The 21895-nt window shown below is 37.5% G+C and overlaps 1 protein-coding gene and 1 long non-coding RNA gene across 2 annotated transcripts in view; one reads left to right on the top strand and one right to left on the bottom strand.

Moving 5' to 3' along the window:
• The window catches only part of LOC116597588, a 247647-nt gene that overhangs the window by 9730 nt on the left and 216022 nt on the right, over positions 1-21895 (top strand). Inside the window, exons 2-3 of the long non-coding RNA XR_004288678.1 lie at positions 4406-4410; positions 10081-10178. This is a non-coding gene — a long non-coding RNA (uncharacterized LOC116597588). The remainder of the gene's footprint in view (positions 1-4405; positions 4411-10080; positions 10179-21895) is intronic.
• Positions 2306-3997, bottom strand: LOC116597586 (THUMP domain-containing protein 3-like). The gene is given in 2 exon segments (XM_032355515.1): positions 2306-3498; positions 3500-3997. Coding segments are annotated over 2 exon segments (1503 nt in total). The 5' UTR covers positions 3923-3997; the 3' UTR covers positions 2306-2418.

Raw genomic sequence — 21895 nt, 5'->3', positions numbered from 1 at the left:
GTAGGCGCTCTTCTTGTTGCATATTTTATTTCCAGAATAATAACAAGAAAGGTTTTGGAGATTCTTTCTCCTAAGGCCCTAGGAGATCAACAGAAGGGTGCATTTATGCCTGTAAAGGCAACTGTCATTTGGAGTGATTTCAGTTACTCCCACAGCAAGTAGCTGGAGAGTTATTGACTGGTTTCAGCAACATCAGTGACTGACTGGCTTCTTCTCCATTTGTCCTCTGGTCAACCACTCAGTTAGTTATGAAAAGAGCTCCTTGGGAACAGTGACCCAACAGGCAAATATCTATTCAGAAATTAGGTGAATATATTAAATGGTTTTTAGAATAATAGACCAAATAAATTGAGAACCACATCAATTATAGAGAAGGCAGCCAAATGTAGGATTATGTTAAAAATCCTCATTTGAAGGAACCTTTCAGAAAGTGGCTTCAGATAACCAGACATACTTTGATGACTTAGATTTTAGGATTCAAAACCTAGCTTCAGAAATCCACTTGGTGTCACCAGGGAGAAGGCATTAAGCTATTTCGTGGGAGGCCATTTGAGATGTGCTGGCTTGGTTCTACTTGTCAGCCTCCCCACTGAACATCTGTTTCAGGTGCTACAGTCAACTGAGAACTTGCCCCATGAAAAAGTGCTTCATAAACCTCTTTTCCTCTAAGATAGGAATTGCTCTGAATATTTTCACATCCTAAAAAGATTGGTGGAGTTTGAGCAGATTATGAATGTGTGCCTTGAGAACACTGTATTTTAATTTTAATTTCACTGAATCAAATTCAATTTAGCGAAACAATGTGGGCCGAAAATCATTACAGTAAACTCCCAGATTTAGTGAACAGATAACCTCTCCAGTCAATAAAGCAGGTCTTAACTATAAATCTTGTGCTTGTAATAAGAGAACTATAGTAAATTCACAGGGCTCAGTAGCTATGGCAACTGCAGATTTCAGTCAATACCCTTTGATCTTCAACATTAGATAGTCATGTCTGATTGCCGCACACAATCCTTTTCCCAAAAGAGGTCAATATGTTCTTGCTGGAATACTTCAAAGATTTCTGGTCCCTGGAAATGCCTAGGGGTTTTTATATTAGTTACTCCCATTTTCGATCAATAGTCCTACTTGAAAAGTTATGTGATACACAAATACACAAACACAAGACTACATAGAAAATACAACTTGTGCATATGTGCATGTTCTTTGTGGAGGATGAACGTCTTTGAGTATTTATTCATATAAATCCATATGCGATATATACAGACATATGAAACATTTAATATATGTTTTATATATTTGCAACCACACCCGAAAATAAAAAGCCCCCCAAAATATTAGTAGTAGATTTTTTTTAAAATAATGAAAACATTTTAAATAATGACTTCAAAATGATTGGAGGCAATTCCTGTACTATTGTCATTAATATTATTATTTAAGGTAATAATGATACCTTGATTTAAATAAGTCTACTTAAAAACAATAATTTAAAAGGGGCAGTTTAAGAATGTGTCTTAATGTACTTCTTAATCATCCCATTTTTAGCTAGCTATTCAACGAACATTTTATGGAAATTACACTTTATGTGAGGTACTTCTAAGTCCTACAGGGAATAAAATAACAAATAAAATATAGTTTATAGTGTCAAGAAACACTTAATACCCATTTAGGGCACATAGTCCCATAAAAAGAATACACACAAGAACAGATACATTAAGAAGTACAAATTAACGCTTTGAGTTCTCAGAAAGTAGAGGTGCTTTTTGCAGCAGAGACCAGAGGAAAGCTTGCTTCATGGAGGAAGTAGAATCAGATCTGGGCCACAGAGTATATGAAGAATTGCAACAATATGAATGTGGATAAGGAAGATGTCAGTGGAGGTACTAGTGTGCATAAAGGTCTGGAGGCAGGAAGAGCTGGACATCCACTGGGCAAGGGTGTAACTTCCAAGGGTGCAGAGTGGGCATCTAATGAGGGAATCTAGGCCAATAAAATCACCTAAAAGAACACTTTAGAAAAGATAAACTTTAGATTTACAGGAATGCCATCACAAAAATAAAAAGCTTAAAATCAAACATGCTTAGGGCTATTTTTTTATTAGAATCCTAAAAATTCTAAAAAAATACTTCTCATCCTGAAATACCAAAGCATCCTCATGGGTTTTATGGTAGAAAAACAATTGAGTTTTGCCTGTTTTTGGAAACAATTTTTAGTAGTGGTCCTTTAGAACTCCGTTTCTTTCCTTCCTTCTACCTGCTCAATTTCTTTCTTTCTTTCTCTCTCTCTCTCTCTCTCTCTTTTTTTAAAATTGCAAACTGCAATTTTATTAACACTATTTTTCTTTCAAACCAAGTTCTTCATGCTGACATTCCCAGTGTTGGGAGGCACAAATACCATTAACCATCTTCATTCTTTGCATCACCAAGGAGTTCTTTCCCCATCTTGTTCTGAAGGATGAACAAAAGCTTGAGGCGTACGTTTCAGAAGATAAACTGCTGCATGAAGACCCCCTATGTTCACCCAGACAGTATGTACCTTCTGCCAAAGATGTCCCATTCTAGATAATGCTTTGGTAAAGCATTTCTTGTCCTGAGTAAGTAGTGCAGCTCGGCCTGTCCCTGGTTTACAGACACGGCTCATCTCCCATAGGCAAACTGGATAAAGGTTCCAGTTTCTCTTTTTGGAGCCCATCCTTTTTCCAAATGGCATGTCTGTCACAATAATGTCCACAGAGCCAGTTCTCAATGGCAGATTGCAGATATCCCACTGAACAGCATCTATGGGCAAGCTCCAGGACACTTTGCCTTCTTTAATTTGGCTCTTGGTCAATAAAGATGAGGTGTTATTTGCTGCTCTATTCACAGCCAACGGATTATCACCAGCAATATGATAACAGTTAGACCATTCAGTAGCCCCCTCTATTGGTATTGCTCCCGTTCCACACATCGGATCCACAATTATATCAGTAGGTTGAGGAGCACAGAGCCTAAGCATCCCATGGGCAAGAGTAGATCTAAGAGTTGTAGGTCCAAAATGTGTGGTATTTCTTCGGTGGAGACTCTCTTCTGTCAATGCAATGCCCACAACAATTTCATTATCATGGATGTTCAAAAGAACCTCCACATCAAAGTTGGTCATGTCAGCCTTCCACTTAAAATAATCTTGAACAGCACCCCCAAAATCTCTGGCAGCCTCATTTGAGGAAAAGCAGTGTTTCTCTCCTGCCCGGTTGCACGTGACTCTAAACTTCAGCACTTTAGGATGAGTTTCTTCTTTTTCATCCTTCTCATCTTTGGAAGATGCCAAATCATCACCTACTAATGTTGATATCTCTTCCTTGACGGCTGGATTTTCATAATAGTCTAAGATATGGGAATCTAAGGTATTATTAGTGAATCCTTTTTTATCCTCTTTCTCATCTGTTTTGTCTCCTTGTCCATTATCAATCTTTTCTCTACCTGAATTCTGATTTATCTTTTTGCGCTTTGTTTTTTTTTTTCTTGAAACTGGTGTTAATTTTCCATACTTTTAAAGGGTCTGACCACGGAAGCGTCCCAGCCAGTTCTTCAAAATCCTTGAGAACTTCTTCCTTTGTTTCTTTGAACTGGTAATCTTTAAACTCCTTAACAACCACAAATAAGTTATCAACTGATCTCAGACAATGAACCTGAGCCAGACTTTCCACTGAAATGTCAAAATGTATCTTGCCCCGGTCTTTGCTGATTTTGCATGATGACCCCAATTTCTCTCTCACTTCATCTGCAGCTGTTTGCTCAAAACCAGTAGGTACAGTGGCTCCAATAGTGACTTGGAGGTGCTCAGACTCACTTCTGGGACCACTTTCTGTCACTTGATTAGCCCTCCAGTTCTCATGAAGGTTCACATCCAAGAGCTGCTTAGTGGCTTCTTGAACATCAGACATGTTGGCACTGCTTCAAAGATGCTGACAGTCCCGTCCGCCAGCTAGGCCCTTCTCGCTCTGGCTCCCCACCAGACCCAGCGCTTTCTCTCTCTCTCTTTTTTTTTTTTTTTTAAACAACATGATACTTGAATGGAAACTTAAAGGACGTGAGGAAGTAGTATCTGTGGCTATCTCTGGAGGGAACATTCCAGGAGGCCTGAGCCTGGAGTGTTCCTGGTGTGTTCAGGGACGCAAGGAGGCCAGGGTGGCCAGAGCAGAGAGAGTAAGGGAAGAGCGGTGAGAAGGAAGGGGAAGGCAGGGCTTGCCAGGCTAGGTAGGCAATTGTAAAATTTTTTTGGCTTTTACTTGGAAAGAGATGCCAAGCGGTCAGAGGATATTGAAAAGAGTGCCATGAGCTGGCTTGTGTTTTAAAGGGATCCCTTTGGCTACCGTGTTGACAAGCATGGAGACCAGTTAGGATGCCACTGTTCAAAGCCAGGTGAGAGGTGGTTTGAATCACAGCAAGGCTAGAGGGAATATAAGATGTGCTTGCAAAAATTCTGGATATATTTAAGAAGAAGAACTGACCAAATTTGCTGTTGAATTCGACAAGGTATGTGAAAAAAAAAAAAAAAAAAACACTGAGGGGTGCCTGGGTGGCTCAGTGGGTTAAAGCCTCTGCCTTTGGCTCAGGTCATGATCTCAGGGTCCTGGGATCGAGCCCCGAGTCGGGCTCTCTGCTCGGCGGGGAGCCTGCTTCCCTTCCTCTCTCTCTGCCTGCCTCTCTGCCTACCTGTGATCTCTGTCTGTCAAATGAATAAACAAACAAACAAACAAAAACAAACAAACAAACAAACAAAAAAACACTGAAGGATAACACCAAGGTGTTTGGCCTGAGCAACCAGAAAGAAGACGTTATGAATAACTGAGAGATTCTGGTGAGGAGGACTGTGGGTGAGGCATATTAGCAGAGGAAACGATAGCTTCACTTTTTAAAAAATTTCAAGTTTTTATTTAAATACTAGTTAGTTAATAAATGCTAAAATTGGTTTCAGAGGTAGGATTTAGTGATTCAACACTTACATATAGCACCCAGTGCTCATCACAAGTGCCCTTCTGAATGCCCATCACCCATTTAGCCCATCCCCTACCCACTTCCCCTCCAGCAACCCACAGTTTGTTCTCTCTTGGGAGTCTGTTATGGTTTGCTTGCTTCCCTCTCTCTTCCTTTTTTTCCTTTTTCTTTCTTTCTTGCCCCCCCCTTTTTAATTGTTCATGTGTATTGTTTCTTAAATTCCACGTTTTGAATATGTTAAGTCTGAGGTACCCGGTAGTGGGGTTGGCCAGTGAGCCGCTGGATGTAGGAGTCTTGCCTGTGGTCACTAGATTCAGCAAATGAATGTCATTGGTAACTTTGACTAGAACTATGTTAAGAGTGGTATGGTCTGATTAGGGTGAGTTTAACCTTTGTGAAGTTCAAAAGTATTAGTTCAGTATCTGCCTACTATTGAAAGTTAGGCAGAAGAAACCATCTTAGGACTTTTTGTTAGAAATATGGTACCCAGATTAAGGGAGGGACACATCCAACTCTACCTAATTACAGTTGGACTTCAGCTGGAGCTCCTGCATGTTACTTTTTATTTTATCTTTTTAGAGAGTCAGAGAGAGAGAGAGAGAAGTGTGGGGAGGGGCAGAGGGAGAGGGAGAAAGAGAAAAATCCTAAGCAGACTCTAAACTCAGCATGGATGGAGCCCAGTGTGGGGCTCAATCTCACAACCCTGAGATCATGACCTGAGGTGAAATCAAGAGCCATTTGCTTTACTGACTGCCCCTGGAGCTCTGCATTTTAAAAGTTACCTTAGCAAACTAAGCTGATCTAGCCTGATTAATGATCCACTACAATTGCCTATAAGAAATGGGAAGGAATTGGTATTTTTGGCTGGAAACGAGTACGTGATCTTAGGTATCTAAGATCCAAATAGACTTTGAAAAGGAGGAAGTCTTCTCCAGAGGGCAAACCTCAAATGAAAGGGGAGGGAAAGAGGTAATAAGATGTCGAATTTCTTAAAATTTAGTTTAATTTTTTAGAATTTTTTATTTTAGAAGAAATGTATAAAGGAGTCTTGGCCTGGCAGACACTGGGATTTCTCATGACCAATCCAAACAGCGATTCTACTGCTGAGTATCCAATTATCCTCATCCGTTTAAGTCTGTCCAAAACCAGGATTCAAACATATTTAAAAAATATTACTGATAGATGTGGCTCTGTGGAAGTCAGATTACAAGAAAAGAGAAAGTTGGCCCCTCGAGAGAATAGCTCGTTAAAAAAGAGTGTGGCCAGGTGCAGTAACTGGGTCCGCGTGCTCGAAAGCAATGACAAGCCTAGTTTCTCCATTGGTGGTAATCTTGTATTTTGTCTTGACCCGCCATTCTGGCTGTTTGTGAGTGTCCTAAGGGAAAAGGGAATGCGTGTGTGAATCAAAAGAACCATTCTGCTGTAACACTTCTGTGTCTAAGCAATCTTGCCGCAAGTTCTCTGAGAGACCAGGAAAAATAATACAATAAATAACAGGAATAATAAAACACAGAAATGTGTTATTTGTAAGCAAGCACAGGTTTCTAGGCTGACCTTGTAGGGAAGGCATCCAGTTCCATTGTTGACAGTGAGGGGGCAGAGTTTGAGGTTAGAGTAGAGTGTTGGTAGAAATGGTCTGGAACTGCTATGGAAACATCCCAGAGCAAGGACCACAGCACATAGTCCCAGGAATTTTCTGGGAAAACTGGATTTCCTGCAGTTGTGCAGGTGACAGATTGGAACAACCGAGGCCCAGCTATCAGTAGAAGGAACTACATTTACTCTTCCTGTCTGGCATAATTCCCATTCAGAGACGTAGACAGCTTTAAACATAATGAGCCCACCATTATAGGTAGTATTTGAGGAGAGACTGGATGTCTCTCTATGTCTGGGTTCATACACCAGAGAGAGTGCATTTGTATATATTTTGTAAATTGTAAAACATATTCTGCAGTGGAAAGATGCTATTATTGCTGCATATATTCTGAGGGAAGTAGCACTGCTGGAATGAATGATGACTTTCATAGTCTCCTTTTCAACTCCACGAATCTGTGAATCCATCAAAATAAAGTAGGGAGTTTTAACAAGCAAAAAAATATGTCATGCATGCAGATTCAGCAACTGGTCATAGCTTAAGAATAAGCAGATTGATTGCTCTGTTTTAAGCAGGAGGTTTTGTAGATCTGTTATGTCTGCGAGTGGTTTATAAATGATCTCAAAGAATCCATAGCAAATTACCTTTTGATATAATCTTGGGCTGCAAAGATAAGGCAACTGGGGAAAGAGGAATCAGATGAAGGAGAGAAATTAATCTACCTGCTTATGAGCAGATACACCTTAGTCAAACCCTGCTGCCCCACCTGATATCTTGACCCCAGGAAGTAATGAAGTGGGTCTCAAGCATTTTTGAGAAAACCTGCTATGTATGTGACTTTTTATTGCTCTGTGCACAGAAGCTTATATTTAAATGTTAACATTCACATGAAGACTTACAAAAGAAATTAAGTATTCAAATAGACTTTTAAAAAATTTATTTATTTATTTTTTAAATTTCTTTTCAGTGTTCCAGATTTCATTGTTTATGCACCACACCCAGTGCTCCATGCAGTACAGACCCTCCATAATACCCACCAGCAGGCTCACCCAACCTCCCACCTTCCTTCCCTCCAAAACCCTGTTTATTTCTCAGAGTCCACAGTGTCTCATGTTTTGTCTCCCCAATTTCCCCCAACTCCCTTCTCCTCTCCATCTCCCCATGTCCTCCATGTTATTTCTTATGCTCCACAAATAAGCGAAACTGTATGATAATTGACTCTCTCTGCTTGACTTATTTCACTCAGCATCTCTTCCAGTCCCATCCGTGTTGATACAAAAGAATAGACCACATGGGGCACCTGGGTGGCTCAGTGGGTTAAGCCTCTGCCTTCAGCTCAGGTCATGATCCCAGGGTCCTGGGATAGAACCCTGCATGGGGCTCCCTGCTCAGCAGGGAGCTTACTTCTTCCTCTCCCTCTGCTGCTTTGCTTGCTTGTGCTCTCTCATTTGTTCTGTCAAATGAGTAAATAAAATCTTAAAAAAAAAAAAAAAAAAGAATAGACCACATACTGGGTCACAAACCAGGGCTCAACTGACACCAAAAGAAGACCACATACTGGATCACAAACCAGGGCTCAACTGACACCAAAAGAAGACCACATACTGGATCACAAATCAGGGCTCAACTGATACCAAAAGATTGAGATTATTCCCTGCATATTCTCACATCACAGAGCCTTAAAACTGGAGCTCAACCACAAGAAAAAGTTCAGAAGGAATTCAAACACCTGGAAGCTAAAGACCACCTTGCTTAAAAATGCTTGGCTCAACCAGGAAATCAAAGAACTTAAACAATTCATGGAAACCAATGAGAATGAAGACACTTCGTTCCAAAACCTATGGGATACAGCAAAGGCGGTCCTAAGGGGGTAATACATAGTCATCTAAGCCTCCCTCAAAAAAACTGAAAAATCCAGAACACACCAGCTGCCTTTAAACCTTAAAGAACTGGAGAATCAACAACAAATTAAGCCAAATCCACACACAAGAAGGGAAATAATCAAGATTAGAGCAAAGATCAATGAGATAGACACTAGAGATACAGTAGAATGCATAAATGAAACTAGAAGCTGGTTTTTTGAAAGAATCAGTAAGATCGATAAACCACTGGCCAAACTAATCCAAAAGAAAAGAGAGAGGACCCAAATTAATAAAATTAAATAGACTTTAAAAACTTTCTTTAGTTGATGGACAGCAGTTGAATCAGAGTTGAACTTTTACAGGGTAAGGAGGTGAGGGAAATATGTATCTTTGTGGTTTGGTGAAGGTAGCAATTTTATCTTTAATTGCCACGAAACTTGCTGTTAGAGATTGTTCTGGTTTTCATGTTTTTGGCTCAGGATTTTTGGTGCCATTCTGTCTGATAACAGTCAGAGTTGTAATTCCTCAGAGCTGTGTTTTTGTAAGCCGTGTGGTCTGTTGGTTAGGTAAGGTTCAGGGATAGGTGATGTAATGCAAAAAGTAAAAGAAAAAAAAGTGTGGGTGGGAGAGGAAAATGAGAGATAAAGCCACAATTGAAAGCAAAGGGGAAATTGAGAATCCTCTGGCATGTCTGCTTTAGGTTTTTTTTTCAAGACACATTGTGATTTATATTTTCTGTGAATGTTGAATAAGGAAGACACATACACAAGCTTCTGTGCAGTTTTCATAGAGATGGAGTAAAACTCAGAGTGATATTACTATACATTTGATTTAGATTTCTTACTGTTCCACTGAAAATGCTCTTCTGAATCAAATGTCTTAAGGCCAGTAGAAAGAACCACATCAAACAAATTGCTTTTCTTTTCCTCCTACTTAGTTTCAATGAAAACAAAATTTTTTTATATTGAATAAAATCCTTACTACATGGCTTTCCTCTTTAAATTTTTTTTTAAATCCACATTTATTGATTGCTCAAATACCTCCATTTTCATGCATTCTCTTGAATTAAGATAAAAATGGTTTTTCCCACTGCAAAGACACTCTCCCACTGCAAAGACATTTGAGAGGGGTAACCCATGAAGTTCTTAGCAGTCATTAACACCTTGCTAAAAATATGCTCACCAAACTGCTCTCTTAAAATAGGAAATGTTTAGTGTCATCTGGTTGCTGGCTGTGTGGCTCTAGCTTATTTAGGCGAAGGCCGAGGAATGGGGAGGAGGAGGGCTGTAGCGAAATAGCAGAATAGGGGGTCAGTGCTGGGAAAGGATGGTAAAAAGGCACAGAAAGAGAAAGGAGGTCATTTGTAAAACTGTCTGCTTACCTCACAGGTTGGCCTATAATTTGAACTTTGTTACAAACTGTGCTGAAAAAAACCCTCACAAATGCTTTTCCTACCTCTCTGTAACCTTAACTACCCTTCCTGACCATATATCTCTGGAGCTTAAAGAATTAACCTGCTTTGATAGCTGGGAAAAATCACAACTCCATCTCTCAGAGGACACCTGGTTTATTACCACCCGGCAGCGGTTGACGCTTCAGTCATGACGAAGATCATAAACATTTGTTGTTGTTGTTGTGTTTCATAAAGCTCATACTCTTTGAGTGTGGCCTCAGTCCGATTCTACAACTATATGAAGTGCCTTCTTAAGCTCTGGAGGCATGATGTCCGGTTCCAGAGGAACAAATGTGAGTAATCTAGGAAATGTCACCACCTTTTGGAGTAAGATCTGGGCATAGAAGAGTGTTGCATGCTGATTTCAGACTGTTGAAAGATCCTTCCCGCTCTGGGAGCTGGGTTCATGGTCACCTCTGTCCCACTGCAGCTGCTAATCATGGAGGTCTTGGATGATGCTGATGTTCTTTGCAGGGCAGCCTTACGGTCCAAGGAACGAGGCCAAGGAACTTTGTTGTTCGCACCAAGAAAATTGATTCGTAGGATGTGACAAGTGGTACCAAGATTTGGCATCTCTCAAAAATTCAAATGCAGAGAATTTTGGATCAAAGATCTTCCTTGAACTCTTTAGGTCACTGAGTCCCCAAACCCTCCCCCTCTATGAAGATGTTTTAAAACAGTTTGAATTCACTATGACTATCTAAAACTCGTGTTTTCTTTTACCTTCTACCTATATTAGCCAAAAAGTTCGATTAGCATTTCTCTGTTCCTATATACTATCATTTGAAACATGTTAAATATATGGGGACAGAGAGACATAAACACCTGGGTTTTACCTCCCAGGCACACTTTTGAAAAGTAAGTCCTTGTCTACATGTCTGCTCTCCCTCCCTGCACACATCCTGCATCGTTTCTCACTTTTATCTTATTGCTGGCATCAGCTTGTTGCTGTAGCTCTTGAGATACTATGCTCAAATTAAACTGGGTGGTTGGTAGGTAATGGAATCGTTATTTAAAAACTATTCGTAGCCACTTTCGCCTTCTAGGTGGAGGGCTTTGGAATCATTCATAACAGAAGTTAAATTTATACTGTTTCTTTTCTCTTAGGGTGATGGGTGGGGGGAGAAAAAATGTAACACAGATGTTCACTGGGGTCACCCTGCTCCTCAGCCTCAGGATGGGATAGGGTCAGGTCAAACTCTGCAACTATGTTTTATGGCAAGTCCAATGCCCTCAGGATTTCGGCAAATATATTTGTGCTAGTCACTTCTGACTCCAGTTTCCTGCTTTTGTTGAATTCCCATTACTCTGAGTCTTGAGACTGCTTTATCTCTGCCCTGGCTTCAAGTCAGATGTGGGAGCATTTCCTTCTCTATTTTATGCCCTGCTTGTCCTCCTCCTGCTCACCAGAGACAGCTGTGAATACAAAAAATTCACTGAGATTTGGGGTTACGTAGTGTAGGGAAGGGGCATATACAACACAGATAACTTGAAATTGGGTATTAAATTTTTCTGGCCTCATAAAGTTCCTTGGCCATTGTTTCCGAATCAAGCTCCGACCTCTGACTTCTCTCTGCGTAACCCTCTCTTTACCTCACTTTGTGTCGCAGCAGCACAAATAATCATACTACATACATATGCAGAAAAATGCAACTCTCCTCAAACTAGAATATATTTCCTCTAGGTACATGTTCTGTGTACACTTGAAAAGAGTGCATATTCTGTTGATGTTGACTGGAGTGCTTTATAAATGTCAGATCAGGTGTGACAGTGCTGTTCAAATCTTCTATGTCTTTACTGTTTTTCAGTCTACTTGTTCTATCAGTGATTGAAGATGGGTGGTAAGATGTCTAACTAAAATTTTGGATTTCTTTCTTTTTGCAGTTCTATCAGTTTTTGCCTCATGTAGTTTGATGCTTTGCTTTTATGTATACAAATGTTTAACCTTCTTATCTCCTCTTGATTAATTGGCCCCTTTACCATTATGAAATGACTTTTTCTTTAGCCCTGCTAAACTCCTTTGCTCTGAAATCCTATCTTGTCTAATTCTAATATTGTCACTCATCCTTCTTTTGATTAGTGTAAACATGATATTTTTAAAACCAAAACTGTCAACACCCGCATTCTCCAGAGGGGCACATTTCTTATAATCCATAAACCTACACTAACAGATCATTATCACCAAGGTCCATAGTTTATCTTAGAGTTCACTCTTGGTGTTGTACATTCAGTGTGTCTTGACAGATCTATAATGTTAAATATGCACAACTGTAATATACAGAATAGGTTTACTTCCCTAAAGATCTGCCCTGCTGGTTCATCCTTCTCTCCCACATAGCCGCTGGCAACCACTGATCTTTTCATGGTCTCCACGGTTTTGCCTTTTCCAGAATGTCACAGAGTTGGAATCATGCAATACGTAGTTCACTTAGTAATATGTGTTGAAGTTTCCTCTATGTCTTTTCATGGCTTGAAAGCTCTTTTAGTTTTAGTGTTGAATAATATTCCATTGCCTGGGTGTGTCACAATTTATTCATTTACCTACTGAAGAATAGTTCAGTTGCTTTCAAGTGTTAGCAATTATGAGTAAAACAATCTAAATCTGTGTGCAGGTTTTTATGAAGACATGATTTTTCAGTTCATCTGCATGAAGTCCAAGGAGTATAATTGCCAGATCACATGGTGGGAATATGCTTAGTTCTGTAAGAAATTGCCAAACGGTCTGTACCATTTTGCATTTCTACCTGCAGCGAATGAGAATTCCTTTTGTAACAGCACTCTAACTGGTCTTACGGGTTAACTTGCTTCAAGTTAACACACTCCTTGCTTGCTGACTTAAGACCCTTGATCTCTAACAGAACTAATTTACTTTCTTTGAGATTTGTAGACAGCTGGCCTTGGGGAATGAAGGACCAGAACATTCCAAGGCCACAGAGGCCAGCAGGTTTGTTTGAAGCTACTTGAGCTTTCTGATTAGCCCAGAAATCTCTTCCAAAATGTTTTTCTTTTTTAAAGTCACACAGGTGACTTCACTGACCTTCCTTTGCACGTCTATAGACCTTGCTCTCCTTTGCAGAAAGAACAGAGTACTCTTGCACAGCCCTTGGGTACCAAGGCACTAGAACTTCTTACACAACCTCTGAGCACTGTGATAAATCTGGACCTGGCATCATCAAGTCCGAATGTAATCAAGAAATGTCACAGACCACTGCCCTCCTTAACTGATTAAGCCTCTTTAAAAATCTCTGCGCCAAGCAGAAAACTCGGAGTTGGCCTTTGGAGAAGAGTCTGTCTCTGCAGGTGGCTAGCCTCCTGAATAAAGCTCCTATTCCTTTCCAGGCAAAACCTGTCTCTTGAGGATTGGCCTTTCAAGTGACAGGCCCCTGACTTGCATTTGGGGAAGGCTATTGCTCCACATCCTTGCTAGCATTTGGTGTTGTCACTGTTTTGTATTGCAGCCATTTTAATAGGTATGCGGTGGTAGTTCAGTGTTGTTGAAATTTGCGTTTTCCTAATGCCATATTATGTTGAGCATCTTTTCATATGTTTCTTATTTGCCATTGGCATATTTCTTTGGTGAGGTATCTGTTCAGTTTTTTTTGCTCATTTTTTTTAAATTTTTTTTTCTTTTAACTGTATTTATTTTTTAAGATTTTTTTTAATTAATTTTTTATTTTTTATAACATATATTTTTATCCCCAGGGGTACAGGTCTGTGAATCACCAGGTTTACATTTTTTAATCAGGTTGTTCATTTTCTTATTGTTGAGTTTCAAGAATTCTTTGTATATTTTAGATAATAACCCTTTATTAGATGTGTGTTTTGCAAATATTTTCTCCAAGTCTGTGGCTTGTTTTCTCATTCTCTTGACCTTATCTTCTGCAGAGCAGAAACTTTGAATTTTAATAAAGTCCAGCTTTCAACTATTTTTTTTTTTCCCATGGATGACAGTACAGTTTGTAAGGGAAAGAATGTCATATTCGTATTTATATTTTCTACTTCTGGCACAGACGACTGGCACATTTTAGGCACTGAATATTGAATGAGTGAGTGAATGCCCTGTTCAAATAATTATCTTTTCAAAACAGGATCACCTATATTGTTACATTAATAAAAGAGCTTATTGGATTTAACAAGCAAAAAAAGTAATAACAAGTGATTGGCTATTTGCTTATCAAACTGATTCAGCTCTGACATTTGTACATCTTGCTATCTACTTTTCTCCATGAGTTACACTAGAATGTTTATTATGTTTACCAGTTGTCCCTCCTTCATATATGAAAAAAAACTTCCTATTATACACAGGAAACCTCTAATCTTCCAGTGTGATTGAATCCTGAGGATTTGTCTGTTCAGAAATCATCTCCTTTTCTATAACCCCAAAACTACACCGAGATATCAAAGTTGTACACTACAGTCAGATAGCATTCTCTTGTTAACTAAAATCTAATCTCTCTCTCTTTATAGCATTTTACTACAAGCATCAAAAAATGATTGATCATTCGCCTGGGTGGCTCAGTGGGTTAAGCCGCTGCCTTTGGCTCAGGTCATGATCTCAGGGTCCTGGGATCGAGTCCCGCATCGGGCTCTCTGCTCAGCAGGGAGCCTGCTTCCTCCTCTCTCTCTCTCTCTGCCTGCCTCTCTGCCTACTTGTGATCTCTCTCTGTCAAATAAATAAATAAAATCTTTAAAAAAAAAATGATTGATCATTTATCAGAAATGTTATCTTTATGAAATTTAGGATGTTCAACTTATAATTTATTTCTGAATAAATCCTAAGTTATGTCAAATATATTGTGATTGAGCCTTAAACCTGACCATGAATATAATATAGTGATAATGAAAATATTCTTCAAAAAGAAGTGTTATAAGATAGGAGTTAGGACATATTTATATAAATGTCTCTCAAAAGTTTAAATATTCTGCTTAATAATTTTTTGAATATAAAATAAACTAAATAGAAATTGCCTTAGAGAATGAAGACTCATGGCTTTATAATATATATAGGGCAAAATAATTTATTTTGGACCCCATTAATTAGGGATTTAAAAATATTTAGTAAGGGAGCATAGTACCATAAAACTACTTTGTTTTAAAGCATTTTCTCAACATGAAATGCAAATTGCAATCTACTTGAGACCATAAAATTATTATGACATGATATTAACAAAAAATGTCAATCTGTACATTTTGAAAATTTATTAATAAGCGGCAATAGCTCTGTCTACACTACAATTCCTTAAGGATATTCAGTAATTTATACTTTTCTTCATTCGCCTGTTTGAGCTGATTTTCTCTCAGTAAACTTGAATTTGAGATTAAATATATTAATTTCTTTAAGTGATTTTACTTTTTACAGTGTTATCGAAATGTAGGTTTTGACACTATTTATTGTGACTAAAAGGATAAGGGACGTAAGTGTCTCTTTTTCTTTATTGAGCACTTTCTGCATCGTAGGTGCTATAGAATGTGTTGGAGGGCGCATGATACAAAAATGAATTACAGGGTCTGATTTCTTTTTTAAAGATTTTATTTATTTGTCAGAGAGAGAGAGAGCGCGAGCACAAGCAGGGGGAGGGGTGGAGGGAAAAGCAGGCTCCCTGCTGAGCAAGGAGCCCGATGTGGAACTCCATCCCAGGATCATGACCTGAGCCAAAAGCGGATGCTTAACTGACTGAGCCACCCAGGCGCCTGGAGGGTCTGATTTTTAAAAAAAGATTTATTTATTTGAGAGAGAGCGTGTGAGCTGGAGGGAGGAGCAGAGAGAGAGAGAGAGAGGGAGAGACTATCATGTAGGCTCGCACCAAGTGCAGAGCTCCATGCAGGACTGGACCCCTGAGATCATGACCAGAGCTGAATTCAAAAGTTGGTTGGTTAACTGACAGAGTCACGCAGGCACATTTAGAGGGTCTGATTTTTTATTCTCTATCTTCAAGTAGCTAATAATCTAACAAGCTAAAACAATTCTACACAAATAACTGTGATGTTAGGTAGAAGTTAAAGAGTTCTGAATAATACAAAGAGATCATCTGAGGGTCAATGAACAAGTACTTTATTTGAAATCATGAAGTCTTTGAAGAGATACATTATTACTTATGAATAAGTTTTATTTTTGTGGGAGAACATTCATTATTAGAAAACAAACAGCATAAACAAGATTTGTAAAGAATGGATTGTAACTATTAACCAATTTTAACTCTATTAAAATATTTTAAAAATTAATTTCATATACTGTTACTATATTTAACCATTTGGTGATGATATAATCATCAGAGGTTAGTGCCTCCATCAGAGAGGCTAGTGAACTAAAGAAGGTTGCTTACTTCACACTAAATGGCCACAGACTGGTCTGCTTTTGGAGCTCTGATTTCTGCTTTCTAAAGCCTTTTTTCTCTCACGTTCTTTTTTATCTGTCATCACAGCTTGCTGCCATTAATGTGCGTGTTTCAAAATGAGGTCCTGTCTGCAGCCAGCTTATTACTTCTAATTTGCTTTTAGGCAGTAAACTAGTTAACCAAGTTTGTTAGAAATTTCTAAAATAAGAGTTAATTAAATCTGATTAGGACTTTGCTAGGAATGAAATGTATGAGCTTTAATGGATGTATTTCTTGGTAGTTAATATATAATGGGTTACTAATCATTTATTTGCGTTTTTACTTAGAATTTCATATTTAGCTTTAAACCTAAGCCCCAAATTATAGCTTTTCTATTCAATATTTTCAATATCCATGGAAATATCTTTCATGGAAGCATAATAGCACAGTTATATATTTGTCACTTGATTAATTTTTTTTCTATTTCAGCAAATATGAACAATAGTAAGTCATTATATTGGGTCTAGTCAAAGCTGGTATTAATAACTCCAAGTATGCTGCTTAAATGTTGCCTGGACTGTTATACCAGGTGTGGGCAGGTTAAATATTAACAGCAATATGGTTGAAAATTCTCTCATTTCAAATTTATGAGGCTAAAAATGCTGTGTGGAATTCTGCTAATTTTTCTTCTTAATCACATGATTGTTAACAGCCATAATTAGTGAAAAGTCTAAATGAGAGCCATTTATTGAGAATTATTCTAAGTGCAGATGTTATTTTGTGTATGTTGGGGGGGTTGAATTGCACGCATGACCAAATGTCCATCATAGAGTTTTCCCAAGTAATAACTAAAAACTATTGCTTCTCACAACTAATAGTGGAATGCGTATTCTGTTGGTAATGTCTACCAATTCATAGCGAGAACTGTAGACTGATTTTTTTGGATTTGAAAGTTCTCTGACTCTGATGAAGTTTGATGTCTAAGTACATGTTTTGAAAGTTGAATTATCAAAATAAATTCCTATTGACAGAGTGAAATCCTCTGCTCTGCCCAGCTAGCTATACACATAGTACTCAGGGTTTGGTCCTCAGCATTTAAATAACATCTCAACTTTTCTTAGGTGATCTCACCAAGTAATACTTCAGTTATCAACTGTCTGGTGAGGACTTAAAATCCTAGCTCAACCTTTGGAACTTCAGACCCATTACACTGCTACTTTTTGGGCATTTCTATACGTGTGTATTTTAAATTCAGTGTAATGAAAATTAAATTCCTAATGTTTTCATGCTAATTCTTGCTCCTGTACTTGTGTCCCAGGCAATTAGAATTCCCAGGTCCCAAATGTGAAATCATTCTTTACTGATCTTTTCACACTACTAACCCACCTAGGAAATACCAAGTCCTGATTACTAAAGTTCAATAAATATTTGAAAATTTGTCTACTGCTCACCATTCCATTTGCTAAATCCTTTGTACAAGACATTACCTTTAATTTGAATATTGTCACAGCTTCCTGTTCTTTTCATTTTGAGACTTTCTTTTTTCTAATAAAAACTTTTTCACTCAATTTTCTTTTTCTACTTTTAAGGTCTTTTAAAATTTTTAAAGATAATTAAATTGACATAAGATATAATGCACAGGTTTGGAATATACAGCTTAATACATTTTGACATATTTATATGCCGGTGAAACCATCACTACAATCAAGAAAGTAAATATATCCATTATCCACAAACATTTTCTTGTGTTCCTTCTTAATCCCTCCCTTCGGCCCCATCTACCTCATCAGTACCCAGGCCACCACTGAACTGCCCAGATCACTATAGGTTAGTTTACATGTTCTAGAATTTTATATACATGAAATCATACACTATATATGCTCTGGGTTCTTTTTCACTTGTAGTCACTTTGACATTCATCTATGTTTTTGGGTCAGTAATTTGTTCTTTTTTGTTTCTGAGCAATATTCTATTGTAGGGATAAACTACACTTTAGGTATTCACATATTGATGAACATTTTGGTTGTTTCTAGTTTTACACCATTACCTAAAAAAGCTGCTATGAACATTCATGTACAAGTCTTGGGGTATTTGGTTTCATTTCTCTTGGGTAAATATCTAGGAATAGAATTAGGTAAGTGTATATTTAATTTCTTATAAAACTTCCAAATTGTTTCTTAGCAGTCAATTCATATTCCCACCAACACTTGGTATGGGAAGTTCTTTTAATTTTAGATATTAGTGTTATCGCATTGTGGTTTTATTTTATTTTTAAATTATCTTTTTTAAAGATTTTATTTATTTATTTGACAGAGAGATAGAGAGAGAGAGCACAAACAGAGGGAGCAGAGGCAGAGGGAGAAGCAGACTCCCACTGAGCAGGGAGCCCAAGGCAGGGCTTTATCCCAGAACCCTGGGATCATGACCTGAGCCAAAGGCAGATGCTGAGCCACCCAGGTGCCCTGCATTGTGGTTTTAGATTGAATTTTCCTTAATGGCTATTGTTGCTGAATACTTTTTCATGTGCTTGTCACTGGTACATTCTTTGGTGAAGTGTCTCTAGATTTTTTGCCCACTTTCTATTAGTTTTTGTTTGTTTGTTTGTTTTCTTATTGAGTGGTGAAAGTAATTTATATATTCTGGATACAAATACTTCAGCAGATATTTGATTTTCAAATATTTTTTCTAATTCGGTACTTTAGGTTACCTTTTCACTAACAATTTCTCTGGAAGAACAGAAGTCTGTTTTGATGAGGCATGTGTGTGTGTGTGTGTGTGTGTGTGTGTGTGTACTTTTAAAAAAGATTTTATTTATTTATTTTTTATTTTATTTATTTATTTGAGAGAGGGGGAATGAGGGGTGGGGTGGGAAGGTCAGAGGAGAAGTGGACTCCCCTCTGAGCAGGGAGCCTGATGCCGGACACAATCCTAGGACTCCAGGATCATGACCTAAGCCGAAGGCAGTTGCTTAACCAACTGAGCCACCCAAGCTTCCGTGTGTGTGTGTGTGTGTATTTTAATGAATGATGTTTTTTGTAGTATATAAGAATGTTTTGTCTAACATAATAAAGTTGCAAACCTTTTCTATGTCTTCTAGAAGGCTTATAGCACTAGTTTTAGTGTTATATTGAAGTCTATAGTCCACTTCGATTTTATTTTTAAATATGGTGCAAGCTATGGACTAATTTATTTTTTATTTGCATATGAATATCTAATTTTCCAACCCTATTTATTGAAAATACTGTCCTTTCTTCATTTCTCCTTTATTCTTTGAACATTGTCAAAAATCAGTTTTCTCCAGCATCATTTCTTGGAAAGACTATTCTTTCTCCACTGGATTTCCTTTGAACCTTTGTTTTGTATCAGTTGTCCATATCTGTGATTATATTTCTGAACTCTATTCTGTCCTATATTTATGCCAAGCCCAAACTGTTGTTATTACTGTAGTTTTACAGTGAGTCTTGAAGTCAGGTAATATAGGTCCTAAGAATTTGTTCATTCTTTTAGAATTGCTCTGATTATACTAAGTCATTTGTATTTCCATATAAATTTTTGAATCAACTTTTCATTTCTACCAAAAAAAAATTTACACTTTGGGATTTTTATGGAATTGTATTGGTTCTGTAGATCAATTTTCAGAGATTGCCAACTTAACAACGAGTCTTCTGATCCATGAATACAATTTATTTCTCCATTTATTTAAGTTTTCCTTAATATCTCTTGGCATTGTTTTATGCTTTTCAGTGTAAAGGTCTTGCACATATTTTAATATATTTACTGAAGTGTTTCATATTTTTGATATTTTATAAATAGTATTTTTTAAAAGTTTCCACTTCTGAGCTTTTTAGTATATAGAAATACAGCTCAGGGGCGCCTGGGTGGCTCAGTGGGTTAAAGCCTCTGCCTTCGGCTCCGGTCATGATCTCAGGGTCCTGGGATCGAGCCCCACATGGGGCTCTCTGCTCAGCAGGGAGCCTGCTTCCTCTGCTCTCTCTCTGCCTGCCTCTCTGTCTACTTGTGATCTGTCTGTCAAACAAGTAAATAAATCATTAAAAAAAATAAAAATAAATATTAAAAAAAAAAAGAAATACAGCTCATTTTTTGAAGTTTTGATTTCATATCATGCAAACCTGCTAAACTAATTTATTCATTCTAGTGGCTTCTATGTAAATTCACATATGACCATGCCATTTCTAAATAAACACATCTTTTATTACTCTTTTCTAATTTGGATACCCTTTATTTCTGTTACTTATTTTACTGCACTGGCTACAACCTCTAGTACAAAGTTGGATAAAATAAGGAGAGCAGACTTCTTTGCCTTGTTTGTAATCTTAAAGAGGAAGGTTTTAGCCTTTCATTACTACTTATGATATTAGCTGTAGATTTTTCATAGATGCTCTTTATTAGATCAAGGAAGTTCTCTTTTATTTCTAATTTCCTGAAAATTTATATCAGAAAAATGTTGGATTTTTTCTATTGTTCTTGTTGCATCGATTGAGATGATCATGTGTTTTTTTTTTTCTTTTTTGTTTATTAATGTAGTAAATTTCATTGATTTTTTAAATGTTAAATCAGCTTTACATTCCAGGGATAAACCTCACTCAATTGTGATGTGTTATACCTTTTATACTTTGCTTTCAGTTCACTAAAATTTTTGTTAAAATTTTTCATATTTATGTTCATGAGAGATACTGGTAGATAGTTTTCTTGTCTTGAAATGTCTTGATGTGGTTTTGTTATCAGAATACTACTGGCTTCACAGAATGAATTGAAAAGCTGTTTCTTCTTCAGTTGTCTGGTAGAGTTTCTGCTGAACTGATATTATTTCTTTCTTAAATATTTGGTAGAATTCCCCAGTATTGCCATCTGGGCCTGGAGTTTTGTTTGTAAGAAGATATTTAATATGTGGTGTTCTTAAGGTTATCTATTTCTTCTTGAGTGAGCTTTGGAATTTGTATCTTTCAAGGAATTTGTCCATGTCAACTTTGTTGTTGAATTTATTAGGGTAAAGCTGTTCATAATATTCCTTCTTCTTTCAACATCTGTATTATCTGTAGTGATGTCACTCCTAATTTGAATCTTCTCTCTTTTCCTTGACTAATATAGATAGAGGTTTATTAGTTGTTTGATCCTGTGAAAGAATCTCTTTTTGAGTTGATTGATTTTTCTCTATTATTTTTCTGTTTTCAACTTTACTGATTTGGGCTCCAATCTTGATTTCCTTTCATCTGCTTTTAGGATTGGTCTTTTCTTTTTCCCCAGCTCCAACTTTATTGAAGTATAATGTCAAATAAAAATGCCATACTTTTAAGATGTACAATGTAGTGACATTTTGATATCTGTATATATTGTGAAATGATCAAGCTAATTTACATATCCATCACCTCTTATTTTTTTGTGAGAACACTTAAAGATCTGTTCTTTTAACAAATTTCAAGTACACATTACAGTATTATTAACTATAGTCACCAGGCTGTACATTAGATTTCCATAACCTCTTTACCCTGCAAAACTGAGACTTTGTACCCTTTGTCCAACATCTCCCCATTTTCTCCACACCCAGACCCTGGCAGCCACCATCCTACTCTATGTTTCTATGTGTTCAGCTTTTTTAGATCCTACAAATAAATGAGATCACAACTTTGCCCTTCTTCATTCTCTTTGACTTATTTTTCTTCTTCTGAAAGATATAT

This window comes from Mustela erminea, chromosome 8 (assembly GCF_009829155.1).
Source record: "Mustela erminea isolate mMusErm1 chromosome 8, mMusErm1.Pri, whole genome shotgun sequence".
Lineage (NCBI taxonomy): Eukaryota > Metazoa > Chordata > Mammalia > Carnivora > Mustelidae > Mustela > Mustela erminea.
Note: the sequence above shows the minus strand (reverse complement) of the source record. Positions and strands in the feature narration are given on the sequence as shown.